The sequence below is a fragment of the Parambassis ranga genome, chromosome 4, assembly GCF_900634625.1.
Source record: "Parambassis ranga chromosome 4, fParRan2.1, whole genome shotgun sequence".
In the NCBI taxonomy this organism is placed as follows: Eukaryota; Metazoa; Chordata; class Actinopteri; family Ambassidae; genus Parambassis; species Parambassis ranga.
In genome coordinates, this window is record NC_041025.1 from 666,973 (window position 1) to 686,198 (window position 19,226).

Consider the following 19,226-nt stretch of genomic DNA (forward strand, 5'->3'; position numbering starts at 1 on the left):
TCCTATTTAAAATACGGATTTATTGCAACAGGTGATTCTCACACATCAAGTCCGCTCTGAGTGATATGTGGCGACAGACTCGCAAATGAGGCAACGAAGCCTTCAAAACTGCGAGACCGAGCACCCTGCATTAAAAGACAAGCCATGGAAGAAAACATGAACAAGAACGACTGAAGCAATTAATGACGGCCAAAACAAAATTACGGAGTGGACTGGACATAAGAAACACACTTCGGGTGTCATTGTCTCCCATTATCCCCAGATGGGACCGCCTCATTGCTGAGAAAGCTCAAAGGCTCCCACTAATTAAGCATAAGAGTAAGTTGTCTTTGTATGCACTTTTTTTTCTGTGCCGGTCCGTGAAAGTATTGTTTTACATGATACCGGTCCGTGGTGCAAAAAAGGTTGGGGACCGCTGTTCTAGAGCATCAAACCACAAAAACGTTTTTATAGAGGTCTGTACACCTGCTAATGATCAATTCAGCAAAGACTAATCATCAGCAGCACCTGCTGCAGCTCACACAAATAAATCCTATGGATGCTGTAAAGGTGTACTATTACCCACATTTTATTTTATTTTTGACTTTTTTTTGTAAATAAATACTGACATGGTGAAAAAAGTTATATGTTGTTGTTCATCTTAACTTGTCTTTGCCTAATACTTAGGCCCACTGTCATCAGCTGATATGGGGCTACTAACAATAAAGCATGTTATAGGGTTCATTTGAATCATCGTCTTCCCTCTGAACTACTTCTGAACTGTTCATCATGTCATACAGGCTACTAACCCTGGTGCAATAAGCAGGGATGAGTCATGCTTTGGCTGAAAAGCATAATGGAGAGGTGAGAATCTAATGATTCTCTATGTCATTGTTCCTACAAATGCCTGTTCTGACTGACAACAGCCATAATCAGTGAAAGACAGTCTCTTCTATTTTACAAATCATTGTTCCCTGATTATTGTAGCAGATATCTACCCATCCAGAGGAAGGCACTATAAATGGTGTTAACATCCTTGGATTTTTTTATCAACTGGATTTGACTGATGGCTGGATAATACAACAAACCCTACAACAAGAATCATCCTCCTGACTGAGAAGTCTGTGGTAGGAGTCCAAAGCACATTTTCTTCTTTGTCTTCAAATCGTCACTGGCACAGTCCATCCTGACTTGCACAGCAGTGTGCAGCACATGAATCAGTACTATGTTGTATTCTCATACAGCAGAAATCTGTGCCAGCCACAGGCCTCCAGATTCACACCGTCCTCTAAGCTTTCATCTCTTCAGGAGCCACAGGAAAGAGTTTATTTGGTGTTAGATTTCATCAATATTGAATTTCCTCCATTAAACTCTGCTGGTTTACCTTTGAAACAAAATAGTTTCAGTACATTAAAGGTAAAGATATCCTACCCAGTAGACAATGTTGAATAGCAAGAAGGAGGTGGGAAAAAAGACGCGCGAGTATGCATCCAGTTCAAGTAGATCTATGTGGACACGTCCTTTTCTCCATGCACCTCCTTTACACTCCTCAAAGCAGCAGAAGAAGCTCTGGCAGTCTTTTCCATCCAGACACTCATAGACACAAGCATCTTCAAAGTCTTGCCAGTACATGGAGTTGTTTAAAGCGATGATAGTATGTGGAGGAGGTCTCACTTCCAGGACAGAGTAGTTCTGAAAATAGAAAAAGGCAATCAGACTAACATTTGAACCACAGGAAGGGTAGGAAGGATTTTAATGAATAGTATTGTATGTATGATGATCCAGTTCTTTTGTAATTGTCTGTTTGTGTCCTTGTTTTGGGCTGTTCAGTCTACAGTCTCAGCAGATTATATATATTTTTGGTTTGGACGTCAAATGACAGTCTGTACTCTGTTCTGACTGATGCAGTGTCCCTTAAAACAGTAACAGTCTTATCAGAAGAACTTATAGAGGGCAAAATTACATCATCTCAATCCTGATCACTTTTCTCACTTCAATCCTGTGAAAACAACCCCAAAGCACTATCAGAGCAAAGCTACTTATGTAAAATGTGACCGTTACCCTCTATATAAGGGCATCAACTAGATCTACTTTTATCATTTTTCTACAAGCTCGCTCAGCTGATGATGGTTAACAAATGCTGCAGCACAGATATTTACTGGATTTGAATAGATTGAAAAATGAACACAGTCAACTTACTGATCTTTTAGGCTCCATGCAGCTGGGTCTTCGGACGCTGTATGAATAGTAATTTAGGGTTGCATACTCCATTAGAGCAGCAAAGACAAACAGGAAGCAGACAGTGACAAAAAGGTCCATGGCTGTAACATATGACACTCTGGGTAGTGATGTCCTGGCAATAGTACTGAGTGTGGTCATAGTCAGAACTGTAGTTATACCTAAAACACAGGAAAAAGGGAAAATGTAATCACCCACATGGTAACTCAGACTGAAGGTGTTGTGTTGCTGTGGTGTGTTGTGTCAAATTGCTAGCACAGCTCAAAACCAAACATTTGATATTTTGACATTATTTCTGGAGAGACCTGAGCCAACTGCACAGGATTATATTAGCGCTGTGGACATACAACACAAAGAGAATAATCTCATCAGTGTTTGAGCCGGTTTAACAGAGCACCAGCTAGAGAAGGGTAAGACAACATGGATTCTGTGAACACTGACAGATCTGTGCATCTGTGTTTGACTACAGATCCTTCATGGCCACAGTCCGAAACACAACAAATGCCATGTGACCACAGAAAGAAGGCGTGATGGACGTCATGAAGATTTGCTGTTCAGCATTTACAGATGTGTCTAGTCAGCCAGGTCAGAAAGTAAGAACTTAAGTCTGTGCACTTACACCTACTACTCACACACTGTTTTATTAGAACAGCGTTTGCAGTTTCCGACCATGTTAAATCATGCAATATCCATTTCCCATTTTTTTATTATTTTGTTCATTCTAAAAGAGGCTTACTTATTGTGACAGTGTCACTCTACTAAGTTAGAAACTGACATTTTCATTTTGACTAACAGCATATCATTAATGTGACAAACTGTGAAATACTCAGGTTCACAGACATAAGAAAGACCTCTTGCATTGCTGTGTGATTTGATTCTCCCTTCTCAATAAGGTTTAAAGAGATGCCTGAAAGGGAGAAAAAAACATCTGTTTCTGTTTCACTGAGGTTACTATGGTAACAGGTTAGCCCCATCTATTTCAGGAGGACGTCACACTTTTCCTTTAGCCCTTGCTTGCTACTGTGATTAGTCTTACCTGCCTTCTGCTGATGCTGTGCTGCAGATTCCAGAGGTTTTCCTCTGAGCAATACAATGGACAGCAGGGAAACTCTCAAAAGCATTCATCTTTAATGAGCTGAATGTGGGTGCAACTGTGATGAGCTCTACATGGAATGGAATATAAATGGTTGTAAGGTACAATAGTCTGTATGTATAAAAGAAGAGAAAGTGTACTGCTAGGTGGTACTGTAACTACTTGATATTAAGACACTAACCTGAGCTGAAAGGTTTGCTTCCCTTAGCTGACTCACCCCAATCATTTGATACATCTGAAAGGGGCTTTATACACCGACTCCCACACTTGACCCATCTTTTTACAATCAGCCCACATCTGAAATCCATTCATTATCTCCATTCTTCCCCTGCATGCTCTACTTGTTCATTCTCTGCTATTGTGTGAACATACAGTATTGAGCGTGTAATGGTGGAGGATGCAGGGCCCCGTTAAGAATGATTGATGCAGCATTATCTCAAATACAGAGTGAAAATCTAAATAAATGTCATTAACTGGAAAAAAGCTTATAACATCTATAGAGTTTCATAGGCCTGTAGGTTTTGTCCATCCCTTGCAGAAAGGTACTTAATACTTTTCTATATATCTACATCATTTTTACAGTACCTTTTCAGGAGTTTTTCACAGTCCTAAAGGTAGAATACCATCAAACAAATGGGACAGAAATATTATACCTTAAAATTGATTTAATGAGGAAAAATCAAAATCAAAATCAAATACAGTATTACAAATCTGTAAGTGGTAAAAGTCTGTGAACATCCATCCATTTTTCCATCACTGCGATGAGAACCAGGTGCTGGCCTGTTTCATTTAAACAACATGGAATTATCTAAGTGTGATCTTCTTCAGTGCTTGATTACAACATAGGGACAGTCAGAAGGACTCAAAAGAACTCTTTTTATGACAAGCGGTCAACAAGGTATTTTACTGCATTCATCTGAATCTGTTTTGTGTTGAGCGCCATCCTTTGTTGCATTTAATTTGCACTGCATATTGTACTTATGTGCTTTGTGTTCATGGTGTGAAGGCTTAAGGGCCTAATAGCATGAGAGTGTGGGAAAGAAGCTAATGTTTCAAAACAATAAATGTCCATTTAAACCAACCAGTTTCTGTGGTCATGAAGAGTTACTGTGTTTGTGGAAGTGTATTTGTGGTTTTTTTTGTTTGATTGGGTTGTATCTTTGTAGGACTTGTGTTGATATTTTGGGCACTGCAATAACATTTAAAAAAGGAAAAAAATAAATAAAATGAAAAAATGAAACTAAAATCAATTACCGTCACAGAAATGCTCCACAGGACTGCATGACAACAGAAAAGAAGAAAAGAAAAAGAAAACCAGAGGAGACAGGTGGAGTGATTCAATGTTGAAAGCATGGTTACAAGTAGAATTATCTTGGGAACATTTATTCCTTAGTTTGTCTAATTATGCTAGCAACTTTAGCTAAAAAGCATCCATACATCATCACACACAGTACCTAAAGCGGTTCTGGCTGGAGTGGCATCTTTTTTGATCCAGAAGGACACCCAGGAGAGGACCACAGTGAGGATGCAGGGGATGTAGGTCTGTATGGTGAAGTAGCCCATCCTTCTACTCAGATCAAAGTAGACAGTCATCACCACATAGTCACCTGTCAGTGAAAACAACACAGCAATGTCAAACCTTACAGAAACACTACATAAAAACTCCTTTAACGTGTGCACTGCTGCCCTAATGTTTCAGCCAGTTGGACTGGACAAAATCTGACTTTAACCTTCTAGATCTCAATAAACTGTTTCACATTATTACTCTGTTAATTGCTTTTCACTCTTTCAGTGATACTGCAGATACATAAAGTGCCCAAGAATCACCAGTTTAACAGTACTATACAATAACAATCAATAACAATACAGTCTAAACAAAAAGTAAGGACATTCCTGGCTGGCAGCTCTTCTTTCTGCTGAAGTCTGCTACTTGTCAGTAGAGTAGTAGTAGCAGTGTGAAATGGCCCTAGCTAAAACCAATTTACACAGTTAGTACAAGTAGTACAAAGTAGTATTTCATGTTTTATTCTTAAAGCAGCAGCCAAATTAACTAGTGTTCCTAAAAAGCTAACCGGCCTCTTAGCAGTATGTGTGAAGGTAATTAATAATCAGCCTCACAGTGCAGGTTAATGTTTTTTATTTTAAGCCTTAAATCTGATACACCGTCTATATATCATGGAATCCATCTGTAATTGCTTGAACAGAAACAAAGTATCAAAGACTAGAGACTGTCTGGGTGCTTATCAGTCTCATCAGTCTAATTTTCTCTTTGGTGCTATTGTTCTGAAGTGAAGTCATACTGATAAAAATGTGTAAGGCTTAATTTTTAAAGTATTTTTACTCCGAAACTTTTTTAACAGCACTATACAGCAATTCTTAAAATACAGCAGCTGAGTCTGCACTATGCAGATCACATACAGTTTCCTGTTAAGGTGGTTCCTCATAAATTATTTCTCTGTTGAGTTGATAGCTATCCTACTGATAAGAAAACAACACTACAGAGGATCAGTATTATAAACATGCTTCCAACTGAGTTATTTGTCATTTATAAATGAAATGAAAATGTGCTATACCCTCTACATAGTTCATGTGTGGACGGCAGTTTTCAGTTACTTTTGCTGACAGTTTTCTTGTGTCATAACAGTTTCCTATATTTCATATTTTTAAACATCAGTACCAATCTGCTGTTGCTGTGAATCTCAAACCCAAAATGATGGCATGATAATTTAAGTGAAATGTCTTATGCCTGCCCACACTAAATACCAACACATTCCCTGCTTGTTAGCTACATATTTAAATGAAAGATGCATGCTTCTTTACCTGCTGTAGTCTTTATTATGTCTGTGGTATTTCTCAGGCCCATGAAGTCAAATTGATACAGACGCCAGGACTTCTGGTCTGCTATCTCCACCGAGTTCTTTCTCCACTTGTAAATCATCTCATCTTGTGGGTATCCATCTGCAATTACACAGAGTGAGCATGTGTGTGTGTGTGTGTGCACGCGTGCATGTGTGTTTGTGACCCTTGGCGCTACTTGGCACATCCTAATGATGGATGACCTGTGCAGACAGACCTAGGGCCACCCACAGCAACATTTGTCTTGTACTGGAGACTGGCTAATGAAAAGACAGTGTGGAACGAAGACAGAGGCAGAAAGAAAGCTGACTACGTTGGCCTGACCTTCACATGATACACACAGAGCCTCGGAGTTCTTTTGTAGTCAGTCAGGTTAATGATGGGTTAATGATTTCATTTCTGGTAGCCTGTCTTTAACAAACACGTAATAATTTTAAGTAACAGAGTTATGATCTTGCTTTCATAGCAGTTTGGTGTAATAGACTTCTAATGACCAAAAACATGTTGCCAAGTAAGAAATGTTGGCTAAACTAAATTGTTTTAACACATGCTTGATGAATAAATTCCATTACTATGTACCTCTAACCCTTATTTTGGGTTTTTCATGGTGTGTTCTTGATTTTCCCTGTTTTTCAGTGTTTCTGGCTGTATTTTAGTCATGTTTCCTATGGTTTAGTATTATTTCCTGTTTTATTTAAGTTTTTCTAGGCTTTCTTGTGTATTTCCATGTGTTTCACTTCTGTTTTCCACCTTGTGTGACCACCTGCCCTGCCCTGATTGTGTTCACCTGTGTCTTGTCACCCTTGTCTATTTAGGTCTTGTCCTCCTTTTTGTTTGTGCCAGAATGTGTTGTTCATACCCAGTACGCAGTACCCAGACTTCCTAGCATCTCTGCTTCTGTTTCTCAGTTTCTGCTGGTTTTTTGCGTTCATGTTAGTTTTTTCTATGTTTCATGTTTTTTCCTTTTTTTGTTATCTTTTCGGTTTCTCATTTGCCTGGTTGGACCTCCACTTAGACCTTGTTTACACATAGCCGGGTATTTTGAAAAACGAAGACTTTTCCCTTTGTTTATTCATTTACACATAAACGGAGTTTTCGCCTCTGAAAACGAATCTTTATAAAAACTCCGGCAAACGTGGAGATTTTGGAAAACTTTGTATTCGCGCTTAAATGTGAACCGACAAAAACTGAGAAAAACTGAGATTGCGGCAGTCTGCCGACAGCTGCCAGAGCAGCTGTAGTCTAGTAATGGAAGCATTCCTGGTAGTGTTTGCATTTCTGTTGGTGTCAGCACCAACTCTTACTATGTAGAGGAGCAGAGACATGTGAGGTCTCCAGGTTCAGCAATTTTGGAACAACTTCTGACACAAAGAGCCAGACTGCATCGATGAGGCTTCTGATTGGCTTGCACGGCTTTCTCCTTCTTCCTACACTGCCACCTACAGGCTCGGCGTAGTCATGCGTAATTATGTGGGTTAATGTAAGCGGAAACTTTTTTGAAACCGATGATGTGTGCACAATGTTATTTTGGAAAACGGAGGGATGGAAATATTCGTTTTTCAAAATACCCGGCTATGTGTAAACAGGGTCTTAGAATAAAATGGTCTGGAAACAGTACTCTCTGCCTGCACCTGTGTCCTCTCATCCACAAACCCTGACAAATATCAGTAAATCTACAGCAACATCTGCCGTCAAAAATAATAGCTTACTATTGTGAACAGTTTTAACTTTTTTTTTTTGCAACTGTAGATCAGGTTGTCAGCATTCTGAGACTTTCTGAGATTTTCATTAAACATTAATGGCTTTAAATAAATAAGACTTATCAACAAGGTTACAGGTGGATAAAATATGCTACTACTTTTACACTGGTCAGAACTCATGTTGGAATATATCACCAAAAGCCAGTATGAAATGTTGTTGCATTGTTATACCTTTAGTATTTCTGGTCCCATGTGGCCATTGTGTATAAAAAAGAAGAAAAAAAAGTGTGTGCATGTGTGTGTCATTTTTAAGGAACATTTAGGAAGATTATACTTATACTAGCTAATTTTGACTTTTTTTTCTCAAAAATAAACTGTAACTAAATATCAAAATGTAGTCTGGTCATGTTTGAGAGTGGGGATAAGCAGGAGAAGCACTTCATGTTATGTCTGGAAAAAGTAGGGTAAACTAGAACCTGGGTTGTAGTGACTATTTGTCCAAAAGTATTTGAAACTTTAACTAAACAAAAATGATCAACTTAATCAAACAGTCACTTCTGTGCACCGTGGGTATTTGGTTTATGCAGATAGGAAAAACTCAAATGTCCATTCATAAAATCATTTGATGGCAGGTTTATTTTGTCCATATTCAGGCAGACAACCAGACAAACTTTCTTCCCTGCTGTCTCTCCTGTGCTGGTAAAAAAACCACCCCTGAATAGATAGGTTTACATACATTTGCACTCATCCAGTGTTCCACAGCCAGGACAAGAACTGCATTGTTCCTCTTGATCTAAGAGTCAACTATTCATCCTTGAGTCTAGTGTTTACTAATAATGTTTTTAAAGGACATCATGCTTTCATCAAATGTTTTCTCCCAGGTAATGATATGTTGATATGATATGTAATATTGAGTTCACAGTCTGGCTTTATCTCTGACTTTGCATTGTGCTGAGCTGTGCACCATGTTATTCCAGTCTTCCGTGGCATGATGACTTTAAAGATAAGTAAATCTGACTTAATCAGAAAGCAGAAACATTGTCATGGAAACCAGTGTAATGTCCTGTGGTAAGGAAATTACCCTAATAGATCACAGTAGGAACAGGCAAGGCAGTCTGGCAAGTAAGTTTTACGCTATATTAGGCTGCACAAGGTGCAAGGTTTCATCACACTGAATCACTCTAACCTTCTAATCTGAGAGGCTACTACAGATCCACAGCAGAGAGCGACAAGGCTTCACTCACTGGGTGAGAGCTGGATGGACTGACAGACTTTCACCTCCAAATATTAGCCAGCCAGAAAAAAATTCCACTGTGTGAAATATTTGTTGACAGGCTACATTTACACCACCTTTACTGTACAGGTTTAGCAAGGGCTTCATTTATCTGTATGTCAAAGTATAAAGTATAGTATAAAGTATAGTTGTATAGAAAAATACATCATAGAAATATACTCTCATTACCATAAGAAAGGTGAATACTTACAGCTGGAGAAGATCAGTGGACATGAATGTTCATCCATTGGGAAGTTGTGCAACTGCAGCTGGCACTCTGCATTTATAGTCAATCTGAAAAGACAACAAGGAATCTTCAGTTTTGCAACTGCAGTTTTTGATGGTTGTGTATTTCTAAGCTTCAGAGCTTCCACTTTGCCATGCACAACTGTCATGTGCAGTGCAATAACAGGACCCAAACGCAGACAAAAAGTGAAGTAACTAAAGGTGAGGTTTAATCAAGCCAAAGAGAAAAACTCAATCACAGTCAAGGAGGTGGCAAAATCCAAAACTGAACTCCAAACGACTAAGTAAAAATAAGACAATGAAAACGAAGTACAAACCAACCAAACAATAAGTGATAATCCAGAGGAGGGCGGGAGGAACACGGAGGACACAGCACAGCGGGAGACATGCAGGTAAGAAGGTGAGCACGACACGGGGAGTGACAAACAATGATCTGACAAAGACAAAGGGGAGCACAGGCAATATTCAGGCAAAAGGGGGACGCATTTGAAGGACCCTTCGAATTTTGGTGAATTGGGACAGCCTTTGCGCAACGTTGTAATGTAAGCGGCCTAAAAATGCACACTCCGAAGGATGCAGACCCTGAATTGGAACACAGCTAGGGAGGACAGGACTTCAAAGGAAAACAGGAAGCATGAAACAACATTACAACACATGAGGGAGGACAGGAGAAAACGACAATGAAGAAGGTAAGGACAGGCAGGGTAACAACGATACAAACAAGGAAGGACGAGGCAGGGGGGATAATACAACAAAAACAGAAGACAAACAGAACCCAAAAGATCAAACCACAACAACAACTCTGTTTGTATTCCTCTTTTCACTCTTTTCTGACATATCACTAACAATTTCAAACAAAATGTCATTACGAAGCAAGTATGGTGTTGACCTTCAATTATAAACCAGTTAAAGAAAGCAGTATCATTTCTCTCACTGGGAACAGAGGCTACAGGAAGTGCTGGGGATGCTTATAAAAGAGAGTTTGATATCGAAGCAACAATAAGAGAAATTATAAATCAAATGTTTGAATGTGAACACATAAGATCGAATAATAGGAGAAGAAATCAGAGAAAACAATCTTTGTACTGTAATTCTGATCTTTCAGCCTCATTAAGGAAAGAAACTGGAACAATACTATGCATGAGGGAGAGCCATGTCTATCAGAAAATGTCATCTCTGTTTACTCCAGTCAAGCCAATGAACAATTAATACAAAATGACATTTCATTGTCTTCCATTCATTCTATCAGCGGATATTACTACACAAAGTTTGCACGCTTGTAAACAGTCAAAACAACAACTGCACAGGAAGGTTGTTTGTGACTCGACTTGCACATTGATATTCTGCAACTTCTTCTTCCTGGTGCAGACAAACATTAAAGGTAGGGTAGGAGATTTCATTCTGATGCACTTTTTGTTAAATTAGTGTAACTTCTCTTTACAATCTGATAGCAACCCATTAGCTCGGCAGTTTTGCTTTAAAATGAAGAATATGAATCATCAGTGGAAGCTTCAACACTAAAAACATCAGCCAATCCTCCGGGTGGACCCTGCGCAGAGTATTGGCTGGATGTCACTCTCTTCCTGCTCTGCGCGCACCAGAGAGGTATGTGGATGATGGCCGAAGTCACAGACCGCAGCTCGTCTTCAGGTAATGCACGTCCATGTGATTGGAGGCGTGGCTTCAGGGTGAGCTCCAAGAGAAAGGGGCGTGTGTTTACTTTCCAAATCTGGCTGACTCTCAGAGTTTTCAAAATCTCCTATCCTACCTTTTAAAAAAGCCATGAACAGTGCTCAAATAAATCTATAGTCCACATGTGGAATATAAAAATGTAAACCAACATTATTATTAAAAAACATCTGAAAGCATCTTAGATTCAAAGATGAAGAGATGCTTATTGTTGTTTATTGTTAAAGAGGGTTGGCAACAAGGGTGGCCGCCTTAAATTGGTCTTAAAGCTAAAGCAGCCAATTTGCCCTACTGGTGAAAGAGCTAATTACATGAGATAATGTTGACGTTGCACATGAATTTAACAAACAACTTAATACTATACAACAACATGAACTGACTGACTGATGTGTGGGTGTTTGAAGGTGATACTGAAAGATCTACATAATAGGAGACTAAAGTCCTCCTGCAGACTAAAGTCCTTGTGTAGGACAACAATTTGTCTCGATATTAGTTCATCTTAATTTTCACTTTGGATGATCCACTGTTTTCATGGGACAGCAGGGCTCTAGAGTGCAACCAATTTGGTTGCACATGCGACCTAATTTCACAATGGTGTGACCAAAAAAAAAAAAAAACTCAGAGGTTGCACCGCTGCGACCAGCCATCGCAGGAAAAACAATTCTCCCTGTGGTTTGAAAATGCGTGCGCTGCAGTCAGACCAAAGATCACTTTATGGCTGGATTACTTCAAGTTCAAAGTAATGTACATAAGAAATGGGTTTATGTTGAAAAAAGCAAAATATAAATCTCAATCATAAATATTAAAGGTAGGGTGGGAGATTTTGAAAACCCAGTGAGAGTCAGCCAGAGTTTGAAAGTAAACACACGCCCCTTTCTCTCGAGCTCACCCCAAAGCCATGCCTCCCAACCAGTCTGTGACTTCGGCCATCATGCACGTACCTCTCTGGTGCGCGCAGAGCAGGAAGAGAGTGACAACCAGCCAATACTCCGCGCAGGTGCTCCTCGTAGGATTGGCTGATGTTTTTAGTGTTTTATAGCTTCCACAGATGATTCATATTCTTCGTTTTAAAGCAAAACTGCCGAACTAATGGGTTGCTATCGGATTGTAAAGAGAAGTTACACTAATTTAACAAAAAGTGCATCAGAATGAAATCTCCTACCCTACCTTTAAATAAAGATGTGTCATTTTAATCATTTTTAATACATGTTGGCAGATGAGATAAGTGAGGAGCGACAACCAGAAAATACAGAGAAAAAGAGAAAGCAAACAGGGAAATGAAGAATGCTGTATTAACTTAATCTGACATGCAGACCTGTTAACTAGTTTGCCCATAATTTATATGAGTATGAGTATATGAGTACATAGCAAATATGTTTTTAATTTAATTGTGTTCATTAAACATGGTCCAAATTAATTTTAGGATGATGTGATTATTTTAGCCTGTTCATATTTCCTGTAATAAAGATCAATTTTGGGTTGGTGCTGGTACACCTAACAAACAGAGATAGGTGCACCAGTGCAAAGTTAGTCTAGAGCCCTGGACAGGTGTCCACCATAAAAAAAATGGCACTTAACTGATTCTGAACCTTTATAGTGTTAATATATAAAATATTAATTGGGATATTACTTTGCAAGCTAAAAAATTAAAAACAAAATTCCATCACTACATGCATCTGTTTCAGTATTATAGTATAGACTATTGTTTCATAAGGTTTATTAGGTCTTGTAAGTGAAATTATTTTATTTTTAAATCAAAATGTCCATCAAATGTTACAGCAAGTAACTTGGTGCAATCACTTTCCAAGACAATAAACAAGGGCTGCAAGTAAAGGCCATGTTTATTCAGTCATTTGTGAATATTTTGTATAGTTGTGAACAAAACTGGTAAACATTCAGTATAGCATCACCATTAAACACAGCATGTATAAGTATAGGCTTCCAACACTCGGAAAACTCTGGTTCCAACACTTCCGGGTTAAAACAGAAGGCTGTTTTTACCTTAAGGTGTAAAGTATCTTCCCATCATTCCATATCCTGAGCAGCTGGTTGGGCATTGTAATCCAGTGGGAATCTGCAGTTTTGGAGTTTCTGAAGATGGTGTCGGGCAGCCAAATCAGTCCAACCATATTGCTGTTCAGTGTCAGTATTTTCATTGTGCTGTTGTAGCTAAGGCGACTGTCTGTCCATGTCTGGGCAAAGATGATGTCAATTTGGTATTCCTAAAAAAATAAAATTAAATTAAATTAAAATACACGTTAGTGAACATTCTGCACAGGATCAAATATATATATATATATATATATATATGGAGCATTTGTAACTTTTATATATATATATATATATATATATAAAAGTTACAAATGCTCCACTGTGACTAAGTGTATATGGGGGAGCACCTAGGGAGTATTGATTTTTGTTTTAAATGACAGTGAATAAGAGGATTTTGTGTTTCAGAAACAACAAACTGTATGCCATCTATCATTTATCAGTTTTACCCACAGGACCATTTATCATTTAACTGTTTGGCTGTTTGGTCCATATATCAAGGGCCCTCACCTCAGTGATCGGCTTAACACACACAAGTGCAACCTCTCCAAGACTGCAGCTTATACTTGCATTTGTACAACTCTTTAAATTTGTTGACAAATATTAGATGACATTTACATTTTAGGTGATACATTGACAACTAGGCCACACGGTATAGTTACTGATGAGTTTTCCGTTAGTCCTGGAGACAAAGAGAGAACCACACTGATGGACTGATGGTTTACATTAACTGATCACATAAGTTCAATCTCCTGCTTTTAGGAAAACATCCACTGTCAGACAGTCCTGATGGGACAGATCATTTCATTATGTCATTTCTGAATTAATCATTTCATTGTAAAAACTCCAGAAGCAGACAGATGATGCAGTGATGTTGTGGTATTACAGTATGCATGAACCACTGGACATCCCTGTCTTATTGATATTTGAATTTAATTTAGCTTGATTAAATATCACTCGACTGTTCTGTCATTGTACATATATATATATATATATATATATATATATATATATATATTTTACTTCTTCACAGGCTGGAATGGACTACAAGACATCACCAAGCAGCTGGCTGAGAAGGTGACAACAGTTGGTGTGATTATTCACAAAGGGAAGAAATATAAAATAACTGCCTCCCTTAGTCTGGAGCGCCATGCAAGATTTCACCTTGTGGATTTCAATGATATTGAGAACAGTGAGGAATAAGCCCAGAACTACTCGGGTGGAACTGGTCAATGATCTCAAGGCAGCTGGCACCATAGTCACCAAGAAAACAGTTGGTAACACACTACACCATGAAAGACTGAAAGGAGGAGGAATGCTGCCTATGAATCCAAGAACACCGTCCCCACCGTGAAACATGGAGGTGGAAACATTATGCTTTGGGGCTGTTTTTCTGCCAAGGGGACAGGACAACTGCACTGCATCAAAGGGAGGATGGATAGGGCCATGTACCATCAAGTCTTGGGTGAGAACCTCCTTCCCTCAGCCAGGGCATTGAAAATGGGTCGCGGGTGGGTATTCCAGCATGACAATGATCCAAAACACATGGCCAAGGCAACAAAGGATTGATCAAGAAGAAGCATATTAAGGTCTTGCAGTGGCCTAGTCAGTCTGCAGACATTAATCCCATAGAAAATCTGTGCAGGGAGCTCAATCCAAATCAATTGATCTGACTCTTGGCTCGTATCAGAAGCACCATTTGACGTGTGTGTTGCCCTTAAACATTACTGGCTGTTTAAGATGTTATGCTAATGTTAAATTAATAAAAAATGAAACAATGACTAATCTTTATCATATATGCAGCTCTAAAATGTGAAAAAACTATTCAAAGACCTAAACCTGTGCAGCCTGACATCAATACACCAGATTCAAGGTCAGCATTGTGCCAACATCTCCTCAGCAACAATTTAATTTTTTTTTTTTCTTTTAGCAACAATTCATATAAAGATATACAGTAATGACAGCCAGCCCTCCTCCAGGAACCCATGCCTTTTCATACTGCTGCCACAGCCTGAAATACATTTGACCTTTTACCCAGCCTCTGCACCAGTTTGAATGGCTCACCAATTAGAATGCAGTCTATAATCAAGGGAACCACTGGCTGCTCATGACCTTTAATTGTGCAGAGCTCAGAGGATTTGAAAAAACCTAAACATTACCTAGGATCGAATAAAGTGAAAGAAAAATGCTGCAGATCAAATAAATAGATTTAATGTGAGCTAAAGCAATTACAGTGGGAAACAATTAGCTGCAGATGGAGAGGTAAATCATATACACAGCCTCAAAACATGCAGTATTCTTATGTCTCTAAGAAGGCAGTTGTTACTATAAAAGAATATTGACTCCACTTCTCCTCCCCACTGATCACAGCAGTATCTAGTCACCATAGCAGGTGGTTTTAATAAAAAAGTGGGCCTGACAAGCAGCTTTATTAAGGCTGATGTGCATACTGACATTAAGTGTATACAACTGTTATGCCTAAAAAAACAAATGGACCATTGTAAACTAAAAGACCAAAATTTGAGCATCTATCTTTGTGCTGACAGCTTGGCAAATGCTTTTCTCTGATTTAACTCTTCTTCTTCTCTCACAAAGTCATAAAAACAGACTTTCCATTTTATGTCTTAATGACTTGTAATGCCAACTTCGAGATAGGTTTCTGCCCCTTTGTAGATTGTTCATTTAAAAATGACTCCACATTTTGTTTGTGACAACAGCTTTTTATAAGCTACAAGAGTGTCTTCTTGCAGCCAGCAGATGACATTTTTTTGTTTGGCTTTAGAAGTTTCCTCAATGGGAGAGGGTGGTTCTGAACAATGCCCTGAAGAGATACTTTCAAATTTTGCTAGCTTCCCACAATTACCTTATTGGCCCTTATTACCTATTCTTTGCTAGCAACAACTATGGCAAAAGGCATTTGTGTTTGTCTGTTTACCTATTCAGTTCTTGTGAGTGCAACATCTTAAGAACACTTAGACAGACTTTACTCAAATTTGGTATAAATGATCACTTGAACTGAAAGAAAACCTGCTAAAAGACTGAACATGTGCAGATGCACTCTGTGTATCAGTAAGAGTGGATTTATTGTTAAAGATACACTGGGGAAAGTGAAACGTTTAATTCCATCATTCATCATTCTCTCCTGTCTGGCAGATGTTATGTTGGGCCATGCTGAACAGATCTACTCTTATAATTGAGCGTTTCCCCATCAGGATTTAAATCATGTGGACAAATGGAAATATTACTCATTATTGAAAATCTGCACATGGCTGAATGCAGACTCTGAGGCATGAAGAATTATTCTGTCAGTTTACTGACTAATGGAAGAGTGAAACGTGAAGCAGCCTAGCAAAAACTACACACACAATGCCACTCACTGGTGCAGTTTTTCATTTCACCTATACAAATAAGGTTTTAATAATTTATTCTGAAAAACACAATGATAATAAAGAATAAATAGGAAGAGGAATGGAGTAGTTAAGAATCTTACATTTTCATGTAAATGTAGTTGTAATAAGTTAAATTGGTTGACTTTGACTATTCCAAATACTGTCAAGTCATTAGCAAACACCCACATTATTGTGTGGTAAGTGAAGCATCAGCACTTTTCATAGTTTTTACCGTAAACATTAATTTGTTAATTTTTCAAGGCAATTTAAATAACGTGTGTATGGCAGATTGTGATGGCCTTTATAGCTGTGTACATCAGCCCCAAGGCCAGTTCAGAGTTCAGAGGTAAAAATGAGACAACTTGTTCAGGTGACAACCCCTTCCTGTCATGACCCTGTGTTTCTTTTTGGTTTTGTTTTCCTTGTTTTTGGTTAATCCTGTGTCCAGTTATTTTATTTTTGTAGGGCTGGTGTTTAGTTCTCTGGGTTTTTGTTTAGCTCTTGTATCTTGTTGTCCTTGTGGTGTTTGTCTTGCCTTGTCTTGTGCTTCCTGTTTTACTTTGTGTATTGTCCAAGCCTTTCCCGTGTGATTACCCGCTCCTTCTTAATGTGTCTCACCTGTGTCTCTTTGTCTGCCCTGATCCCTGTGTATATAGTCTGTGGCTGTGTTTGAAATCACTCACTCCCTACTCCCCATATGGGGAGTTCAATGTAGGGCACCATATAGTGAACTCATTGTGAAAGCATTTTTGGACATTTCAGACACTACCTACATCATTTTCTGTCGCCGTTAATTACGTCATTGCTGTTGCAAATTAAACAAGCCGATCTCTGCCGGCTAAACAAACTCTCTTGTTAGCAATTATAATTTGTGCCTTTATAGCCCAATAAACGTTTTATGGCAAAACATAAATAAAACAAACACAACCGGTCATGCTACATTCTTTAAACCATCATTATATTTATAAGACAGGTAACCATCGGATGGACACTACTTTTCAAGATGCATTGTGGGATACATTGAGGGCCCTATATGGGTTCTATAATTTCTCACTAAGAATTCGGACAGCACTACAAAATGGCGAAGGCACTATATAGGGCCATATATAGTGTGCAGGGAGTGATTTCGAATACAGCCTATGTCTTCCCTGTACCGGGTGCCGGTTTGTCTCATCTCTCATGGGGGTTTGTTACTGTCTTCGAGCCTTGCCAAGTCTTGCTACAGCCGTGTTCTCCAGGTTTCATGCCATGCCATGTATTTTAATCTCGTTTTGCTTTTGCCAGGCTTTTTGATCTAGTCTGCCTGAAGTTATACTTTTGTCCTTGTTTTGCCACGCCACGTTTTGCTATGCTAGTGTGATTTTTAGTTTTTCCTCCCACACCACAAACCCTGACACCAGCTAATGCAACATACACTGAGCTAATTAAGCTATTTAGCTAGTTTTGAAATGTATATGAGTTGTTGTGGTAGTGGCAGGTCTACAGTATGACATGTGCACAGCTTTGAGGACTTGAAGGCAGGTTGTATACATCAATAATAGAACAGGACTGGACTTGTGATGTGAGTTTAATAAAAGCAAAATGCTGGATATAAAACAAACTTTTAGAAAAGACCAGATAGAGAAGATATACGATAAGCAAACAACATTTTGTATTTTTATACTTGTTTTTTTGAAATACTTTGCAGTTGCAGTTTCTTGACACTACACTGTGAACTTAAGAACTTTAATAACTCTGAACTATTTTTCAGCTCTCTGAACTGAAGTAACTCTTTTTAAACAGAAAACACTCTACATCTGTTTTACTGCAGTTCAACAGTGGAGCTCAGTCAATAAACCACATTTTCTAAAACCTGCAGCAAATTCTAAAGGTTACTACAGGTTGTTGATGAAGATTCTCAGTCATCCAGGTCATCATACGTAGAGAAGATTGAAGCAAGGCGTCTGGACTTGTAGAGTTTTCTAGAAGACGTTTCGCTGCTCATCCAAGCAGCTTCATCAGTTCTAACTGTTTGGTGGGGAAACATGGTTTATATGTGGTTACAGACCTATGTGGGTGGGTCTGGGTTAAACTTAAAAAAAACTTAAAAACAATAGCACTAAATGTTTCCATACTTACCTGTGATGTTCTGGCTGACTGGGCCAGGTGTGTCTAACGACTGGCTAACGACTATGAAACTGCCGGAGGGGGACTGGTTGACAGCCCTTTGTTCTTACTGTGAGTATGTGCAAACTTCCTGGGAATGGATGGAATCACTGCATTGTATGTGGTGGAAAGATGATGTCTGAGGCCACCACCTCTGTTAAGGGAAGGTTTTTCCAGCTTAACATAGATGGCTTCCTTGACTCCTCTTTCATACCACCTTTCCTCCCTGTCTAAAATGTGAACGTTGTTGTCCTCAAAGGAGTGTCCTTTGTCTTTGAGGTGGAGGTGAACAGCTGAGTCTTGTCCTGCGGAGGTGGCTCTTACTACAGGTTGCCCTGGTCATTGCACTAGATTCTGTAAATTACAGCAAAAAATACAACTCTAGCTCTGCAGTGCGAAGCTGGCACTTAAAATGCATACAGAAACACATAACACATTCTGTATCTTTCCTGTGCTTTGAGACATCTCATCATAGTCATTTGCTGGCTTTAGGTCTGTCTTCATGTCCTCAGAGTGGTTCCATCCTTTCTTGCCCAACCACAAGTGATTTGTGTACTTTTGAGTAGATA

The 19,226-nt window shown here is 38.9% G+C and overlaps 1 protein-coding gene across 2 annotated transcripts in view; it reads right to left on the reverse strand.

Moving 5' to 3' along the window:
* Window positions 1-1,389: 1,389 nt before the first annotated feature.
* gabrg3 (gamma-aminobutyric acid type A receptor subunit gamma3) overlaps window positions 1,390-19,226 on the reverse strand; it is a 46,157-nt gene continuing 28,320 nt past the window's right edge. Inside the window, exons 4-9 of one of the 2 annotated variants that reach the window (XM_028403592.1) lie at window positions 13,076-13,296; window positions 9,351-9,433; window positions 6,131-6,268; window positions 4,765-4,917; window positions 2,179-2,378; window positions 1,390-1,671 (exon numbers count right to left, since the gene is read on the reverse strand). In XM_028403592.1, coding sequence (XP_028259393.1) covers window positions 1,390-1,671; window positions 2,179-2,378; window positions 4,765-4,917; window positions 6,131-6,268; window positions 9,351-9,433; window positions 13,076-13,296 — 1,077 coding nt within the window. Of the gene's footprint in view, window positions 1,672-2,178; window positions 2,423-4,757; window positions 4,918-6,130; window positions 6,269-9,350; window positions 9,434-13,075; window positions 13,297-19,226 lie in introns of both variants that reach the window. The other variant, XM_028403591.1, reaches the window with a different exon arrangement.